This window comes from Camponotus vicinus, unplaced genomic scaffold (genome assembly GCF_025532165.1).
Source record: "Camponotus vicinus isolate PSW18456_S1 unplaced genomic scaffold, iyCamVici1.0 SCAF_11, whole genome shotgun sequence".
Lineage (NCBI taxonomy): Eukaryota > Metazoa > Arthropoda > Insecta > Hymenoptera > Formicidae > Camponotus > Camponotus vicinus.
The window spans coordinates 17,358,298-17,378,976 of record NW_028141947.1 but is presented as its reverse complement, the minus strand read 5'-3'; the positions used below and the strand labels follow the sequence as shown (position 1 = coordinate 17,378,976).

General features: G+C 40.6%; 1 protein-coding gene across 5 annotated transcripts in view; it reads right to left on the bottom strand.

The window, feature by feature from the left end:
- Cmpy (crimpy) overlaps window positions 1-20,679 on the bottom strand; it is a 251,460-nt gene that overhangs the window by 4,628 nt on the left and 226,153 nt on the right. For 3 of the 5 annotated variants that reach the window (XM_083081385.1, XM_083081382.1, XM_083081383.1), the window contains 3 exons: window positions 5,310-5,486; window positions 4,653-4,838; window positions 409-764 (listed from right to left, as the gene is read on the bottom strand). In XM_083081385.1, the coding sequence (XP_082937511.1) occupies window positions 409-764; window positions 4,653-4,838; window positions 5,310-5,486 (719 nt within the window). The remainder of the gene's footprint in view (window positions 1-408; window positions 765-4,652; window positions 4,839-5,309; window positions 5,487-20,679) is intronic. The other 2 variants (XM_083081384.1, XM_083081387.1) reach the window with 2 other exon arrangements.

Sequence of the window (20,679 nt, the reverse complement as noted above, 5' to 3'; positions counted from 1 at the left end):
ACATCTAAAAATTACCTACATCAGTAGAACCTTTGTTTTGAATGTAGATAAACGTTAATTAATGCAAAACAATTTTAATTTATCATATTGTATTCTAGCTTATGCACACGTACTAATTGTACTTTTTTTTATTACGTTAGACGTTAAATATAATATCTACATACAATATATATATATATATATATATATATATATATATATATATATATATATATGCTATTAATCCAAGAAAAAAATTCATTTTCAAAGTTAAATTCATCAAATAAAAATATTGATCAGAAATGTAATTGTTTTGCAATGCAATCTTTTGTAACATTTTTTACTAATTAAATAAACAAAAGCGCAACGACTCAATCTATTTGCGAAAAGACTGTTGAAGAAATATCCGGGATTATTTCATATTCTTACCCAATCGTCGACGCACTCGCAAATCGGACAGTTATTCTTGTCCGTGCGGAAACCGTGGTAACACTTCATCTTGCAATCGTCTAGCGACGTTTCGCAAGACTCGCTGTCAGAATGATGATCGAAACCGGTGCTATTATTCGTCGGTGGTGGACAGTGAGGACAACATTCGCCGGGATCGGGCGGTATCGCGTTCTCGCAAGACTTGCACATGGTAGTTTGGCAGGACGCGGTTCCGTCCTCGTTGCAGACACAAGTGATGCAGTCGTTCTGCTTCCACTCCTCGCCGAGTCTCCTCGAGACGCCCTCGTGAATACAGTTCTGCGGCTTCTCCTCGGGCTTTACCCAGGAGATCGGATCTAAAACAACAGAAAATGGAAGTTAGATAGAAATTAAAGGCGTTAATGATTGGAATTTATACGACAAATTACTCCGCGAAAAATGAAGAATGGTACATAACAAAAAAAGCTAGATAGATACGTTGAAGAATAGCTACTATTTAATAATTGTAAAAACGCTTGAAGATATTTTTTTCGTATTACTAAACTATTCAACGTTGCATTCTCGACTATTTCTCTCTTTTGAGATTTTACACGCTAAAAAGTATAGGAGATATTTTTTTGAAGGCGGTTTATAAATAAGTCACACGACATCGCCGCCGGGAAGCGTCGCTAACCCAAATATGTTAGTTTGCGAGCGAACGAGGAAAACTTGGACGAGAGGGAGGGAGGACGAGTAACTCGGTGTTTCCAGAGTTTGCAAACTCTTGCATAAAATTGTTGCGACGGATTTTTCGACGTCGAGCGCACCTTTCAGACGCGACCTCGCCTGGTCCCGAGAAAAATCGCAGCCTCGCGCAAAAGTGCAATCATATTTTTAACGAGTCCTTCAATCTTGCCGGACGATTTTCCCTCAACGACGACGACGACGAAGAGTCGTCGCGTTATTAGCCGGACAGCCGTTAATTTTGCATACAAGATTACGAGAGCGCGCGTTTACGACGCTCTTCTTCGACGATCAAGTCATTATTCGCCAATTTTCCAGCGGCGACAAGCGCACGGTAATCAGCAAAGCGGCGGAAATTGCAGAATCTCATAAAGATTTGCAATCTCGCTTAATATTCATAATTCCCCTTGACGCACATATACACGTGTAGAGTTGTCTTACGCCTCTCTCAGTGTCGCGAAAATCTGATTATCCGCGACATTATTTCGTTAGACGACCGACTACGGGATCGTATCGCTGTCGTTAAAACTGTCGAGCGTTTTTGTCGCGAAACCACGCGATTAAGCTCCCCGTTGATGACTTTGCCATTCACGCAGCCAGCAGGCGCTTAGAACGCTTTTATTTATACGCGCTCTGCCTCTCCCTCTCCTCTTTCTCTCTTTATACAACCAATCCTACCACACATCTACACGTGAAATTTACATATCCAAGTACTCCGTGGATAGTAAACTCTTGAGCTGATCTTTTCTGCATGAGACAGCGCTACACGTACCGTCGGTTTTTCTTTAAATCGCCCTTGGCGTTGATGAAATGAACTTGTCGTCGCCTCGGAAATACGTCATGTCGTAATCATGTAATATGTAGCTCTCTCCTTGCGGCTTAAAGTTTAATTTAATTTTCTCGGCGATTTTTTAACACGACAGATACGAGATGATGAAAACGTTTCGGATTGTTTTGCGCGTCAGAGTGGGTAAAGCTTTCAAGATTACGGTGTTTTTCTGCGTGTGTTTCGCGCCGTCGATTTTAACGCGGACGCTTTTCGCATCCGAAAGAAAATATGTGGGTCAGGCGAACGTGCGCGAATACACCTCTCCTCGGCCCGTCTCATTTCACGAGCGTTCATTCATAACGCTCTCCCGAACTTTTTAAAGTGGCACATTCATTCCCGCTGAAAAATCAACCACGGTAACGCGGCGGCAAAAACAATTTTCGAGAGGCGTGCGCGGGCGCGCGTACGGCGTTCATGGCTCCCATTATTTCCTTGTCGCTACACGCGTATGTAACGTACGGTTCGCGCTGAAAGGGAAAAAATTTGAACGAATTTTTTTTATCCACGATATACGCGTCAGTAGTTGGCTAACCGGCTGTCCTTCGGACGCGTAATACGTTTTCCCGCCATTTCACGTTACAGAGCCTGCGGGAAAAGCTAAATTCGCGAGCTTTTGCAAGAAAATATGAAAGGGCGCGCGTTTTCCTTTTTATGCGCTCGAGGCTTTTCATTTTAGTCCGTTTTCGTTATTCGGGATGTTTCATTACTTTTTGTTGCTCCATATTGCGGCGAGAAGGCAATATTGATGGTTCAAATTGGGAGCGATAATAAAAGCGTTTTGGATAAAAGATATTAAGAGTATAATCTCTCGGTAGAAAGAGAAGGAAGGTCTGAAAAAGGACGGGGAGAAACAAAGGCGCGTTAAATGAAGAATCGTAAGGTTTACGAGATGTGAGAAACAAGTTGGTATCCAATATCGCCGGGTTCTCTTTACGAAAAATTATCCGCTTGAATTAATGTTCTAGATTCAAGATGAAACGAAAAATAACCACGTAAATGCAAAAATAAAACGCTCGCGGCGAATCAATTGCAAATATTGTGTATGCAGCTTCGCTTAGAATATCAAATCTCGGTCGGAAAATAATTATTTTTCTAATTAACATAGTTAAAATGTGTGTACTTTCGCAACGAAAATCAAGCAGACAAAGAGAGAGAGAGAGAGAGAGAGAGAGAGAGAGAGAGAAAGAAGGAGAAAAGTCTATATAATTTAAATCGGTTGTATCGCTATTTATCGCTGTATATCAGGGTTTACGTCAATATTTATTATCACGTGTACTTTTGGACAAGTGTATTAATTAAACGATGCATCAACCGTGTACGTGCAACCGATAATGCGGACTGTGGGCTAATGAATATTGTTAACAAGATAGAACGCTGTTTAATTGTCGCGTAGCTGTTTAAACACTGTTCAGCGTGATATAGAACCAAAGTGAATTTGCCGTATGACATAAAACGATATTTAATTGTCGAAAATCTAACAAGCTGAAAGACGGCGATCTATAATCGATTGTAATGTATTGAAAATATATACTTGGCATATGTACTTTATTTTATACTTTAGCACAATAGATAATTTAATTATTTAGAAGCTGCTTCTTTATTTGAAACATTAAAGAAAGGAATTGCTGGATCATTTCTGAACTGGACAAGTTCAATAAATCGTCGAGCTTTGAGAAGAGTGATAATATTTTTAATGTAATAATTTTTTTATTGATAATATGTGGTCTCGTAGTGAAAATGTTATTAAATTTTAAAACATATATGCAGAATATTATTAAATTTCAACCGAGAAAGAGAAAGAGAACGCTAGCTCGCGATTTCGCGAGATAAGAATGACTTCATTAAAATTCAACAGGTAGATCGAAAGTTCTTGCAGCGAGGGCGTCCGGTGGTATAACTTTAAATGTCGTAACTTAAAAACCGCCGCTCGTTGCTCGGGTGAAATACATTGCATCTGAGCATTATCTCTGCTTATAATCTGCGCGACTAGCATTTATAAAGCCGCTGAGTTTAAGAGCCTACGGATTTTAGAACGAGATTTAAAACGCTGCATTTAAAAAATATATTTAATTCTCACTTAGATTTCGCATGAAAACTATGCGGAAATTAATAAAAAAAATCTTCACTTATCATATCGTCTAATCCATAATTGAGGAAGATGAGATTCGTTGAGAGATCAAAAGTCAAGAATTATCCTCTCTCGCGATAATTGAACTAGGAAAGCTTGAAATGTGCGAATGTGTATTTATGCCAATGAAAATCATTTCCTTCATTTCGTCGCAAAGCTCTTTGCTCTTTCAAAATCTCATTATTCTCGTCACATATTTAATGCACATATACGCGACCACCCTCTCTACTCACTCTTTCTTCCTTTCTCTCGTTAATGGAACGTCGTACGTTCGTAGGAAACGCGTTGATTACGATCGAGTTAAAAGTTCGTGCTGATATCTGAAGTACATTGAAGCTACAAGCTCGACGAATGAGCTTGCCTCGTCAGATTGCAATTGGAACATCTCAGAGATAGAGAGAGAAAGAGAGGCCGTATCGAAGAGTGAAAGATAGTGAAAGAGAAAGAGGGAGAGAGAAAGAGAGAGAGAGAGAGGAAGCAGATTCAGGAAATATCGATCCGATATATGGCGTATTTCTATCGCTGACAGAAGAGACAGCCTCGATTACGACCTTTCGTAATTACCTAAGGGTCTGCAGTCGTGGAGGGGGCAGCAGCTACCGGGTGTCTCGGGTTTGGCTGCTCGTACTTGGATCGGCCGTTGACCAGGTCGGCACTTGGGTGGTGGACACGTCGGGACGCATTTGCAGGTACCGTCATCCGTTAAAACGCTGTCCTCGGGACACGACGACTCGATCCCGTGATGGTGATCTGCAGAACCGAGAGAGATGCGATTCGAGATCGTAAACTTGCGTTATCGAATCGTTCAAGTTAAATATTTTATTTTATTTTATTTTACTGATTGCTATATTAATTATTTTATGCAATAATTAATATCTCCAATGTTTTAGAATTTTACTTAATTTTGTGTTAAATAAGGAATACATATATATAAGATAACGCGAATATACACATATTATCTTATTCTCGGTAAACGTTATAAGATAGAATGTTCTCTTATTACAACGCAATTTGCCTAAGATCAACGCTATCATCGATCCGATTCGTTTCGCACGGTACTATGTGATTTAATCGAAGGGAAAAGCGCGGTATTATCGTGATCACCATCGTATATCATTTTCTCGGTTTTACGTAACAGACTCGGATTTTCCACGCACGGCCGATCGTTACACTCGACAAACACTATTTCCCGTCGCGGTTCGCGTTTGTAGATTCCATTACCTGAGGGAACGCAGTTGTAGCGCGGACAGCAATTACCGGGGGTCCCGGAAAACGTGCCTCTCACCGGCATCGGCCGTTGACCCGGTCGACACTTGCGGGGTGGACAATCCGCGCATTTACAACCGCCATCGTTCTCGTTCGGCACGCTGTCCTCGGGACAGCCGTCGGCGGTTCCTCCTTGAAACAGAAAAATTGCCAGCGAGATTAACGTCGGGGATTGCAATTCCCAGGGAGACGAACAGCGATATGTCCGACAGAAGGACGGCGCCGTTAAAGCGCTCCAAAGACGAAGGAAATATCCTCCGGATGTTGGATATATTCTTCTTGAACTGTTCGAAATTGCGTAAAGTTTTTTTTATTTAGCATACTTTATTATCAATAATTATATTGCGTATAGAGAGTTCAAAAATTGCTCGGTCGTTATTTTCGTACATTTCTCGAACGATTTCCAATAAATTTATTATTTAAAAATGATGACAGATTCACTAGCTTTTTCAACTGCTAATTTTAATTTTGCATATCCGATTGTTTTTAATTACTACTTTTTGATTTAATAATATAGTATACAAAGTAGGAAAAAAATGGCAGTTTCATTCTATAATATATCTATTCGATGTTTATTATTAAATTCAATAATTAAACGTCGGATAGCAAAACTCATCATTTTCGCGTCCAACATATGACGATAGTAATTTCTTGAAACTGAACTTTGTGTGTATGTGTGCGCTGTCTTTCCCAAGTCGTCCCTAATGAATCTTTTAAATCTCTTCCCCATTAGTAACCTGACAGGAAACGCTCTGTAATTACGTGGATATATATATATATATGACGCGAACGCGCGTGTGTGCGATTCTGTGAAAAAGATGTCGGCTGTCGGATCCGGAATGGCGAACGCCATGGATTACGCGGTGACATTAATATAAATTCCCAAATGAACGAAAGAAAGAGATATATCTTTGTCAGACACACGACGAGAATCGCGATTATTTTATTCAACGGATTATCCCGGCCGAAGAGATGCGCGTATTGTATCCCGCGTGGAGGTCGCGTACCACCGGAGATGCGAACCGGGAAAAATTGCGAGTTCTGCGATGGATGTCAAAACCACCGGGAATCTCGAAGGTATATACGACGCGCTGACAAATAAAAGGCATTAAAAGCGAGGTAAAAAGATACGCAGGTCCATGGTGAATTCCGCTTCTGATATTTTTAAGCGAATCGAAGCGGATATTACACGTCATGCGATGCGAGAGCCGTTGCACCGGATTATTTTCAAATGGATTATTTGTAATCGCTATTTGTCTCTCAAGCGAAGATAGATATCGCGATATGAAAGCTTCAAAGACGTCGTAAAAATGCTAAAATATTCAGAAACAATAACGGGAGGATCATAAATCCTTATATAACGTAGATGCGTTCGCAACCATCATTGTTTATAGCGTACGTGCTAAATCTTTCCGTATCGAGGTAATTTCTTGTATCTGATGCATAGCCCAAAAAATTTTGAAAGCTCAATGAATTGCATTATAAGTAAAATGATCACAATTTATCGACTAATAAATGTAGTTTAATTGTTTGATTATCAATATGTTATCATTTTATAAAAGTCTTGAATTTGATAAAAAATTGTCCAATATTTTATACGATACATCGCTGAAGTATTATGTGTGTGTTATTTTACTGTATAGGATATTATTATTGATCCTATACTGCGACTATATCACGAACCGCACTTCGATAAAGAAGAACACGAGTATATGTAACCATGAGCGAATCTCTTGGAGCTATGTGATATCGAGAGGAAAAAGCAGATGTGAAAGAAATACATCGGGAAAGAAAGAAGAAGTTTAAACTCGCGCCCTTTGTATGGATTCTGGAAAGCGGAGTTTATATATCCGCCGATGGAGACAGTTCCTTCCTGGTTCCGTTAAGAAAAGCGAAATATTCGATATCTAGGAATTTTTGAAATCGCGAAACTAAACGAAATTTCGCGAGCCAAACGCGAATCTCTGAAAGCAATCGAAAGTTCATTCGCGTAAAACTTTTGTTGCCGTATAAAAATGATTTTCGTAGAGAAAATTTGTTCGAAAAACGAAAAGGCAATTTAAAACGATCGAAAGAATATTTTATAATTAAAATTTTTTCTCTTTCTCTCGAAAGAGAGAGGAATTTAAGAGAGCGGATTCTCTCAAAACTTCGTTGCGGAACCTAATAGAGAGCTTAATTTCTATTCGCGAAAGTTTTACATCAGGTACCTCGCTCGTTTATAGCTTCGGCTTATAAAGTATTATACATCACAGACTAAAAGCAGGCACACTTTCACCTTTGCGAGAATTGCCGGTTCAAAGTCGCGTTTTATCTTCAAAAAGCGGTTCTCTTCAGCGGTTCACCCGGATCTCATCCTACACTATACGTCACGATCCTCATCAAAATCAGCGATTGCGATGTATCTCGTGAATGAGTTTGCACATCTTCCGGAACGTGCGGTTCGTTGTACCCAGGTGAGAGGAGAGATCGATGGCTTAACAACGAAAACGCCGTGTGCATGATGCACTCGCGGTGCATCTCGTGTCAGGACCAGTCCATCCGTCTGTCTGCTCTTTGCGTTTCGGCCGCTAACATGACAGAAACGAGAAGATACAATCTTCTCTTTCTCGTGTCGGTACTCGTTGCACGCACCTCTTTGTGTCCGGCTTTCGCAATTTCGCGTTGGAGATTTCGGGGCTGGATAAGTCCCGTCCTCGTTACCGCCTCCGGCGAGAGAGATGATCAAACAAAAGAGAGAGAGAGAGAGAGAAACGCGAATAAGACGCGCTTTTCGGTTTTCGCCGGCTTTTGACGTGACTGAAAAATACGTTGGTAAAAGATTACTCGCCATGGCGAGTTCTTTATAGGAAGGGCTAAGAAGCCCCTTTTCTCCTTTCTCATCTCTTTCTTCCTCGATTTCGTGGAAATTTAACGTGATATCCCCCTCGGCGATCAGAGGGCGATATCCGGTGGATTTTATTGCGCCTGTCTGAAATCACAATTTCGCGATTTTAACGCTTGGCGATTCAAGAAAAGACGTATTTTCGATTTACGTTCATTTTTATTCCAGATTTTATGTATTTCGCTTCATGATCGTCTTGTGGCTTGGATTAAAATAAGATTAAAGATTATTAGAGATATTATAATTAACATTCGTTACAGGAAAAATTTCTAGTGTAAAAATAAAGTTAATATAAACTTAAGGTGCGTAGAATAAATTTAAATTTTCGTGTAGAAGATAGAAAAAATATGAAGATGGTATAACTAGATCTACTACTTAAATGCCTATTAATTTTATCTTTAAAAAATGAGATTTACTCGTAATATAAATTATACAGAAACATTCTTAATAATCTATCCTTCACAATTTTTATTCAGCATTAAAGTCTAATTTTTCCAAATTTTTATGGATTTTTTTACAATTTTATTTCTTTAAAATTATAATCCGAAAACACTTGTATTAAAAAAAAAAAAATAAAAAATGGCTCATAGGTAGAAATATGATAATATCAAATTCAGTTAAAGGTTGCCCCGAAGGCTTAATAGAGAGATGTGGTTTATTTCAGGATCGACGTCAACTCATAAACTTTCAGAAAATATAGACGAAATTTTGAGCCTATAAAAATAAACCTGTTGTTCAAAAGCAATTTGAAAGGGTCGATCTATTGCGATAATAATGTACGCAGCTTCCCTCCCATTGTTATTTTTCTCTACAACTCCCTTATTTTTTTTCAAGGATCCTTGCCCACGGGATCGATCGGCGAGTTCTTATCTAATGCCCTGTCGTACTTTAGGCAGACTCGTCCTTGGGCAGGTATGCGTAAATTCGACGCGAATCACGTCGTAAAGATGTCCAGGTCGGATAGACTGAGAAGTATCCGGCGAAATTAACTCCAAGGGTTGAAGATAAGGAAAACGAGAAGGGGCGCGAAGATTAGCCCTCTCTCAAGATTTCGGGAAGAAAACGAAGCCAAATGCCCCTCCACATGTATCAGAATCGCGATTCGCGCTGCGATACCATCGTTATCTCAATCAGATTGATTTATCTCAGCAACGATTACACAATGTATGTGTCTCGTGAAACGACAAAGGTGAATCGGGGGAGAAAAGTGGGTAATTTCTGGCGAAAAAATAACGTCGCGCGCGAATCGGAAAGACATCCTTCTGTGAGAAAAAAAGTTTCGATTGCCAAAAGGGCCCTGACTTTTCGCCCCCGCAATAATAATGAATGACTGACGAAGGTTGTATTTTGATAATTTATTTGTATTTTAATAATTGCACATATTCCGGTCATAATCGGCCTTGGGAATCATTCTCCATTGGATATAACATTTTATCGTCTGATATTATCGAATGTGTTATCAGAAAGAAAAAGAGACAATCGGGGAAAAAAAATTGCGTACAGAGTATCTACATATTTTTTTGATCAATTTCGTCGAGATTCTTTTTCGCGACGAAAAAAATTGCATTTTGCAAATTGCGCAGAGACCGACTTTTGTTGTATCGTTTTACATTTCGTACAATTATTTTCAGGCGAGGCAAAAATTAGCATAATTGATAACGCGCTCGCGAATTGAGGAAATACCTGCTCAATTTTTATGCGGCGTGTATTTACATCGATAACAGCGCCTCGCTACAATTAGAGAACCAAAAGAGATACCATTCGCCGTGAAACAATCGCGTTGAAACAATGCCGATTTCGCTGCAGGCTCTTTAGAATCGGGAAAATCGCGCGGCCGCCTCGCTCGCTCGCCAACAATAAGTTCATTCGGTATGCAGGATTTAGCGGCCGAGAGAGCTCGGGTCAGAAGGCCGACTAATGTAATACATATCTTGAATGTGTGCGCGAAACCATTGGTTCTCGCTGTCGATTCTCTAGGCGCGTTTCACACAACGTCGGCAAATACGTCGGCCGACAAGCTTTTCTCAGCCAGCATATCGGATACGTCCAGATGTTGGCTCCATTTGTCTATCTTTCTCTCCCTTACATTCCGCCGGCGAAACACTAATCGTTACATCGATTCGGCGTTTCCAGGCCGGGGCAACCGCGGCTGTATCTCGTTCATTTTGTTTGTTTCATTCAATCGTATTCTCGTTTCTCGTTACGCGCCCCGGTATATTTCCTCCTTCTCACTTCGTTATCGCGCCCCATCCCCGTAATTTATATTTCCGTTATTATTGGAAAAGTTCTTTACCCGTGGCTCGATGAAAATTTATTTCCGCGCGAGGCGCGATCCTCTCTCCTTCTTTCTCTCTCATTTTCTGCTTCTCGATTCCATCGCTCGCAAAACTTGTGTATCGCGAACCGTGCGTCATTGTCGCATTAATCTTGAGGCTGATTCGCGCCGCGTAACGCCAACGTCACTGACAGCCGTGACACTATCACAGCGTGACACGTGTTCTCATTAGACCGCCGACGTGACGCCGTTTTCAGAAATATCGACACTCGGAGACGTTTATATAAGAGAGCGACGCTAGAAACGACGAAGAAACTAGCCGGGAAAAAACTCGAATCGCTTCTGTTTAATAATTCATGGCTTATCCCGACAGGAATCGCGGCGTGAATGTATTTTCATATTTTGCGCGACGTGAACACGGGTGACGGCCTGTTGTTGCGATTTTATTCGAAACCGATCGACACTGTAACGGCTAAAGCTCGGAATAAGAACGTGCGGTAAAAATAAAAAGCTCTCGATCGTCATCGGAATGTCTCGCATTTATTCCTTATCGCCTCCCGACTTTTTCCTCCTCGTCGTGTATCGTAGTATTTATGTCGAGGCTGACGCGCAAGAACAAATCGACGCGAGTCGCACTCGAGGTACGAGCTACGAGAGGCAGCGAAGAGCGAGAAGCTGAAGAACGGCATTTGCGCTCGGCATCCCGATCCTTCCTCTTTGTGTCCTCTCGTCGAGTCCTTCCCTCCTGCTGCTGTTGCTGCTGCTGCTGCTGCTGCTGTTGGCAATGGACGACTACCGCAGCAGCTGCTGCAGAATCTGCCGCAACCAGTCACGGTGTTAACGCGTTAACGTCGGGACCGGGCTCCAAGATGCACACTCGAGCTACTAATTTACCTCCGGCGTGACGGAGCACCCTTTGCCTTGCTCGTAACCCTCGTCCTTCGCCGATGACGTCAAAGCAAACGGCCACCGTACATGCCAAGCAAACGCTGCGCGCACGTGCACAATAACAAACACACACGTACCCACGTACATTAGTTAAATGAAAAATTTCTAGACTTTATCCATCTCCCTAAAATGCAAATTGATTTATCGAAGAGTTTGGATAAATTTATTTGTCGAAGAATTTTTCTAATTTTTTTTAAATGATTAATACGAAAAAACATTAAGCGAATGAATAAGACGAATTTAATAAGAAGAAAGTACAAGAAAAAAATAACCATTTCCGACTTGTTAAATACGAATCGGATATCACCAAACTAATAAATTCAAGATAAAATCAATAGATGTTTAAAATGTTTAATATTAACATTTGCTATAATCGAATCAATTATTGTAAATCATTAAAAAATTTGTTTAAATCAATTTAAAAATTCTAACATGTTTAATTTTAAAAGCAATGAGAATATTACTGGCACATTGTATATCGCAGCTGTAACATGGTATGTTACACTCCTCTCCTTTTAAAGAATTATATTCTACAAATTTTTAATTTGCTTGATCTTTTATTATCTTCTCGGAATTCTCTTAGTAACACACGGTCAATAATCTATTTCTTAATGAAATTCTATAAAACCAAGAGGCAAAACACAGAGATCTTTGACAATACTTGTACTTTGAACAGAGTAAATGGAGATTTGCGGTCGCCTAAGTGCAGGTGAACGAACCAGAAACTTGATGACGCAAAATAGTTACTGCGGATCTTGAATAGGAGAATGCACAACCCAAATGTCCGACTATGCTCGAGACTGCTTTGAAGTGGTTATCTTGGACGTTGGGTTATTATCAAAGGGCGATCAAGAATTCGGCGACCGCAGAATTTCGCGTCAGTTGGTTCCGCGGAATCTATCGCACAATAGATTACATTCTCAATTAGAGAATTAATCCGTAGAAGAATCATATTTTCATTCACAATGATTAATTATTTATCACGAAATATTGATTATTGCTGTTAGACGTTTTTATAAATACCGTTTCATTTTTTGTATAATTTTGTGAAATTTTTTGTTGAACATTTTTTGCGCAGATCTTTTTCAGAGTATATTTTACAATTTAAAATATTTTCCGTATAAAAACTTGTGGAAAAAGCGTTAAAGAGGCAATTTATAAGATAATTTATTCACATAAACGTACAAATGCTTCGAACAAGACACTCGAGATCATCTTCACAGTCTCTTAGCTCCGTTTCTTCCTTCGATTCCGTTCGACCACCTCTGACATTTAGAAAGTATAAATTCGTTAGCCTACATCATCCACTTCGAATCCCGTTTCTGCTCTCTGCAATGGGTTAACTGCACATTGACCTTGCGTGCCGCGCAAGTCTGACGTCAGCCAGCGCGATCGTTATCCGACCAAGTTATCAATCGATTCAGGCCCTCCCGCGACAGGCCCGTTTATTGTTTTCAGATGGTACACGTACGAATCTTTCGCAGACGCGATGACACGAGATGGATCTCTCGTCGTTGTACGCGGTAGAATCATGAAATTGGTTGGCCGGTGGATGTTGGCACAGAAGAGATTAACAAACACACGTACGTACAGGCGAGCAAACGCGAGACGAGAGGAGCCCAAGACACACTCCGTGTATAATGGGAGAAAAGCGCAATATACAATCCGTCACTTCTCTGCATCCGGATCCTCCTCTCTGTTCTCGTACACACTCTGATCGCATTTCCCGACATAATGAATCTCTATTCGTCGTCGTCGTCGTCGTCGACGTCGTCCAGTAATCGGCTCTAGACGGATAGACGGCCCGTTATTTGCGGAACATGGCATATATTTTGGGATAAAAGCAATTTTTATACACATGTATATGTATATTGATTAAATCGTATAGATTAAAACTCTAGTTTTAAAAAAGAGATAATCTACATCGAGAAAATACACACATGTACATATGATGAAAACTCTGAAAATCGCATATTCTTTGTAGTTTTATACAATTTACTAATGAAACAGCTTCGTTTTATTATATTAAAGAGAGCGAATCAAGTTCTACTTAATTAATTAAAAGTAACCATTGTTTCTAAGTTTTTCTGAAATCCTCTCGAATGATATGTGAAAGTGTTAAATTCGTAAAATTAATCCAGATGCAAGACACAACATGTATTCATCTTGGTTAATTAAAGATTGCGTCTGAGAAGTTGAAAATATTGTAGCGAAAATTACAATCTTTTGTTTTGCGAAAGTAAAAATTTATCATTGTCTCGATTATAGATTCGCTTTCAATATCGATTCTGTAAACTTTTAACGCCAACTTTTTGAGAAATAAATTTTCCAACGCCATTTCTCTCTTCTCTCACGACACAATTGCGTTTACGATTACTTGTAACTGAGTTGTACCGCTCATTATAACTTTCATAATTACTCGAGTATTCGATAATGCAAGCGATAATCGCGGTCGAGAGAATCTCGACCTATGATATATTTATACTCAAACTCATCATAGCGCTCTACTCGATAGATTTTAACTTGAAAATACATCGAAAACGTCGCTCACTTTGTAAATCAATATCCAGAGCAACAAGTGCTTTCTGCGATCTATAAATACGTCATTTTATTTCTAGTCTAATATTTCTATCGACACGATATAATTTACAGATTCATAATTGTGTTATTATTATATCATTATAAACTTTGCATGAAGGGAATCCGGGTAAAACTTAACTTTTAAAAAAGGAAGCACGAGCGCGTGTGCGCGACACGAAGAACGTCTACGAACGTTTACCGCTACTAGGGGGAAGATTTGCAAAGAAAATGCGCTACTAAATATATACATCAAAAGTTTCAACTACGTTTACGAAAGAGGGAGTATCTGCCTTCATCTCGTAATCTCGCGTATCCGTCTCTCGAGGCTCGTCGACGCGAAAAGTAGGAAGAATAGCGCGCTTCAACCCTTCAACCCCCTGAATTAAAAAAACACCGCCCCGAGTCGAAAGTCGCGATTTACCGCCCGATGGACGACTCTCTTGGGTTTTCACGCGTTTGCGAACGATTTGAGGGCGATTCTCCGAAAGACACGTTCATTAATTACGATAGGACATTATTTAAATTCGCGCGTTTTTTCAGCGCTTTGTAATCCGATTTGAAGCAAAGCCAGTCATTTTAATCGCGTATGCAAACAGCGCAATCTCATCTTCGAATGCTTACTCGCGAATAGATATCCCTTTATGTCGCCATCGAATCTCTTCTTGCTAGGGTTCGACGAGAAAAATCGGCAATTTTAACGATCTTTCCCAGAAAACGTGAAAAACGTGCAAGTTGCTTAACGCGCGTGTAAAACCCGCTCTTGGAATTTATTCTCATCCGGTTTAATGGCCGGCGATTCTCTCACTGAGAAGAGGCTGGAATTGTTATGGAGATACGTGTAATTTAAAGTTCTTCGGAAGAAGGTGTTAACGCAAGGTGGAGATTGACCGACTATATTAAACTGTAAATTGAGAGCGATGAGAAACGCCCGATTCGATTTTTCCGACCGTAGGAACATAATGTAGAAGAGAGAAAGAGAGAGATAGAGGCAGAGTGTAAGAAACTCGCATTTAATTAAAGCTACTTTTTAATTTTTTACACTTTCAATTAAACACAAGTTTATTTTATTCAGAACATTAAATAAAGCAAACTGTTATATAAAGGTTTCACATAATTTATTTTTTTTAATGAATCATGTAAACCTCAACAGAGAACATGTAATATCTCTTCAAACAAACATATAATATTTTTTAAAGAAAGACATTTATCTAAAATAATTAAATATTCTCTTTCATTCGAGATTTGCAGTAAAAGCAATTTGCCGTCACTTCGTCGAGAGTCTGTGCGATAAATGAGGCGGGATTCTGCAAAACCGAGAGAAAAGAAAGCAGCCGTTCTCTTGCAACGTGAGATTGATGAGAAAGCACCTCGATTAAACTTGGTGGCGTCTCCTCTCCTTTGGTTGTTCAAATAGACAGAAAATGCCTAGAACCTAGATCGATCGCGACGCGATTCCAATGAAGTCCGTCGGTTAAGATTAACGGTAAATTAATCGACCACAAAGTATACAGCTAGCTAATTAATCTATTATTCCCGCAAGGAATATACCCACAGATGGCTCCGATCGCTGTATTGGAAACTGTTTTTCACGCAATCTCTTTGTAATTAGCGAATGCGAATAACGCGTTGTAAGACACATTATTACAACTCATTTTTCTTACTATATTTCCTAAAGATGCACATATTTATAATATTGTCCTTAACACAATTTTTTTCTTTTTTATAAAATCGCGGGATATTTATGAATATTTTGCAAAAGATAAGATGAAGAATAACGCGATTATGCGAAAATGAGTCGACAAATCTAATTTGACCTAAATATAATAATTTCTATTACGCGACATAATTGAAGGTCGCAAAAAAGACACAAGACAGAAACTACAAATTGACCATGTAAAACTGCTTAATTTCGTTTCGCCATTTCAACGTACTTTTTTTCCACATCTCTTTTTCGAGAACCGCACCTTCCTTTTGCTCGAAGTCGTCGGGACTCCGGTAACTCATTTATCGTAATTTATTTGTCAACGTAAAAGCTCCCAGAGATTTCCTCCGACACGGTATCGAGCAAACAGGCGTGGAAAGAAGCTACAATGTACTCGGCAAATAGATAACGCAAATGTAAGGAAAAAATGAACGAGATTTTAATAAATACAGAAATATAAATACAAATAATTTGTGATTATATGTATCCGCTTCAACGGCACAAAAATCGTACAAAAATCAAAATTCTCATTGAAATAACACGATACTATATACGATTACTTTGCATATACAGACGCAATGTTTTTCGCGTTCGACGAAGATCGAGCGCGAGAAAAATCTCGTTGGATGTAACAACTGGATGGCGCGAGACTGATTAATCTCCATTCCCCATCCTTCTCGTCGGCATCTTGACGTGTTAACGTCGTGTCGGCGCACTCGGTAACTCATTTACGGATAATACGTATTCCGTACGAACCAGAGAGAGAAAGAGAAAGAGCGAACGAGAGAGAGAGAAAGATTGAGTCACGTCCGAGTGCGAGAAGCGCGACGAGAGCGAGACGCGTTTCACCGCGGGGTCGAAATGGGACGCGCGCCGGTGCCGTCATTAATTCTTTCCGCCCTTTTGTCTGCACCTCTGGATTGCATCTCGGCCGCTGTTCCGCAATGTCGGCGCTATGCACTTGCCAGTCGTACGGAACGGACGTGCGCTCGAGTCACGTTATGCACGCGAGAGCGCGGTCGCCTGCAGCAAGCCCGTCGTCTTCGTCTATGAAATACGGCTCTCTCTTTCTCTCTCTTTCTCTCTCTGTTTTCAGCTTCCAGTATCGCGGGCCCCGCGTCTGCATCTACATTTCAATAAGCGGCGCGGAAAACGGACGGTACGCCGAGCATTCTCGTTAGCGAGAGGAGAAAATGAAGGGACGGAAGCGGATAGATGCGTCGCGTCAACGTCGAGGGCTTCTTCACAATTACGTGAAAGCATTTCACGCGGTGATGAAGCGAAAAGATGCGCCTGCTACTTGACAGGTCGTAAGCAGCCGTGCATTTTCATTATCAAATCCATGTAAAAGGATACAACACGCGTGGCAGGGATTGCGATTTGATGTACCATCCGTAAAAAAGAAGAAGAGAAAAAGAAATTCTTTTGTACCGAAATAAAAATTAGAAAGATGAGAATTTTATCAAAATTAAAATTAAATCTCTTTTCGGAAGGATAAAAACTCGGAAAATGAACGATGAAGAGAGCACAGATTGCTTTTAAATAATAAATTATACAAATGGGGGAATGATTTTTATTTCACCCTTTTGATAGAAAAGTTAGTTTAAAATGATAAGAGTCATACAAGAGAGTTTGCGAATTATTAAAACTGGAGATTGTGAGATGGTCCGTGAGTTTTCTAGCAAAATTCATTAAATTCCCCGTTTTCCAGAAGGATGGTAATTTTAAATGCTAACGGCTGCGCAACATCGACACTCTTTCTCACCGAAAGCAACCGATTGTCCGAAGCTTATTCCGTCGGAGTAATTGGAATATAAAATGAATGCGAAAGTCGGTGATGCGTAAATATCGGAAACAATGTTTCCCCGACGGTAACATCGATAATTCGATTCGCTTTCGTTAAAAGCGGGCGGCTTAAAAAGCAGCGGTGTTAATTTACAACGGGGCGCCTCTATCAGGCGCATTCAAGCGCGCGGCGCGTGCATTGAAAATCCGACAAAACTTTCGGCAAATTGAATCCGGTCTAATGAAGTGCCACATCTGCATCGGGGATGCGTATTCTCGCCCGCGCGCGCGCGTAAATATCGCCGTGAAAAACGACGTTCTCGCCCGAGCGCGAGACGGAATACACCGGGAAATCATTAGCCTAATTGGAATTGGATATACGCGTGAAAATGAACCTAATGACTGCAATTTCATTCGATTTTCCGGCACCACCTGACCCCACACCTGACGCGCGACGCAGCGTATCGCTGATGAGGACGTATTACTGCGGCTTGCATAATTTCGACGATATTACGCGGAGAGTCACACACTTCGTTTGCGCACGAGAGGAGATCGCGTCACAATGAAATAGGGTATGATAAATTAACGCGGCGAGCGCGTTACGTTGTAATTTTCAGTTCTCGGCGACCACCAGCGCGTGTACGCGTATTATTTTCACTAAACCGCTGAACTCCATTTCATATTTTATGACGCAAAAGTAATCCTATGGATGCAATTTACGATACACACATTTCGGTGTTCTCGACGTGCGAAACAGATTTTTTTTTACATACCTATTTATATTTTTTCGCCAATTTTTTCCTATTTTTTGCACGGATTTTTCTCTAGCTACTTCCCAAGCGTAATTTCTTTCTAGTTGCAATAAGAAACGTGTGGGAGACAGAGAAAGAGGTTAACTTAATTAACTAATTCCCGGAAAATTAATAGCGCGCGTGTCGCGCCGCTATTACGTGTTACGTAAACTTGAAGCTGAACGTGAACTAGCTCTCAGACGTATTACAGCGAGTTCAAGTGCGGCTTAGTGTCTCACGCTCGTCTCTCACATATCACCGGCATTATTCGTAGCAGCGTTGATGCGGCATAGTAGCCCATTTAAACAACCTTCTCTCGCGATACCGACGCGTAGATATGTATAACACGAAGAATGATAATTTGTGTCAAAGTAAGACGCGACCTTCATATGATATTAAAGCGTCGTCAATTATAGACCTCTCATTTACTCGCTAAACAGATCCGCAATGTGTGCATTTCTAACCATGTATCATGTGCTGCGCGAATATAATTCTGATTCATCTCGCGGATATTGCATCATAGCTCGCTATCGCTTCGAAAATTCTCCTTACGTTGTATATGGAAGTCATAAGTCTCATAATCGTAGTGTTCTCGAGTCACAAGTACAATGGTAAGCGTTCGCTGTCATCGCAACGTGTTAGTCATATTTATTCATACATATATATTCGCGTGTTACATACATTCATCGGATTTGCTCAAGTAGGTCACGGGCGGCGTTTTCTATCTCTCTCTCTTAGAGTGTGCCGTTTTTCGCATGTCATTTCTGGCGCCGTGATATGCGACGTGCCACAATCTACCTCCCCCTCCCCTCCATCGAGCGGAAGCTGTTAACGAGCACATTCGCGAATCTTAATACCCGACATCGCGGCACGGGAAGGGCGATATTTCCTGTCACGGAGTCGCGTCAAGTAACGTTGTTAATGCCGACCGTTGTCGAGTTGGATCTTACAACGCGTCAAAGTTTCGCAATTTTCTGCGATGCGTTTCGCGTGAAATTTCCGGTCGAACGTGACTCGACGAGCAGACGAACGTCATCGTAGTAAGAAAGAACTACTCGATGCCTCCTGATCCGCGGATTTGCTCGGCGAGAAATATCCCGGCCTCCCGCGGCCGGAGAATGAAAGTTGTCGGGACGCGATCAAAAAGTTTCGCGTGCGAATTTTAAAATCGCATCACGGAATCGATCGGATCTGCATATAATGGGACACGCATTAACGATACCATGAACCTCCCTTCGTTCGGGAATTTGCGTGTTCTTCCCCCCTATCGTGCGCTTTATAACTTTTATCGTGAGCGGGGTTGCAATCGCGAAGGCCGAGCCGCGATCACGCGAGCTAAATTAATCTCTGCGGTATTTCGATCGAGGAGTAATCGACAGTGACATATTTTGAAAAGCGAGTAGATCTGGATTTAATAGAGACACGAATTGAGGTACAGTTTTTTATTTCCAATATTTTATTTTTTTTATACAATCGCGATACATCTAGCTAAACAAAATTCTTTTTTGAAAGTATTTACTCCAAAGTAAATTCGTGATAAAATTTGGACTAAAACTCTTGAATCTCGAAACGAATTATATCGTCTAATACAAGGCTTATTTAGACGAATCGCGACAAAAAACTGCAGATCCTATTTATAATGTCATCGTATAATATAAAGAACATTTATAAAATTATATAAAGTACACATATATGTTAAAATGTGCGACACAAAATTATAAATTCGTGTCTTAAATTTTGTCGCGATTTAGACGGATGTTATTTAATATAAAAATAAGAGATGCATTTAAATGCACTGTGGCTATGAAAACCTGCTGTTACCGAAGCGATTCGTTTATTCCTCTAAAGTGTTAGGGATATTCCGCAAAGTATGCTGCCTGCGTTTAATATGTACTGCGCTCACTTAACAGAAATCGATTTTGCGCGATTTTGGAAAGGAATCTGCCTTTATCATAGATAGCGAACGCGCTACTTTCCACGTAGACTGGCTCGATTACATTATGCGGCAACACACGCGAGAGAAGAGGATTCAATAACTGCTACTATCTCCACCTACTCTCCGCCGATCTGGAAGAGAAGCGGGTCCCTTGTGCGGCAAAGCTTCTTAGCTGCTCACGTAGTTCCCTACACGCCAACTCGTCCCCTTCGTTTTCTTTTCCGGAATGGCGAGAGCGAATTCAGCGCGTCATGAGGAAAAAGAGCGAGCGGATTTTCACCCACTTCTTGCATCTTCGGCAACGTGTTCATCCCCGGGCAAGAAGTTGCTTCCGCGAGTTTCGTTACTTAAGAATTTCAAGAAAGCGAGAAAGAGAGAGCGAGAGTAAGGTAGGGGGAGAAAACAGCTCTCGGAGTGTAAAGAA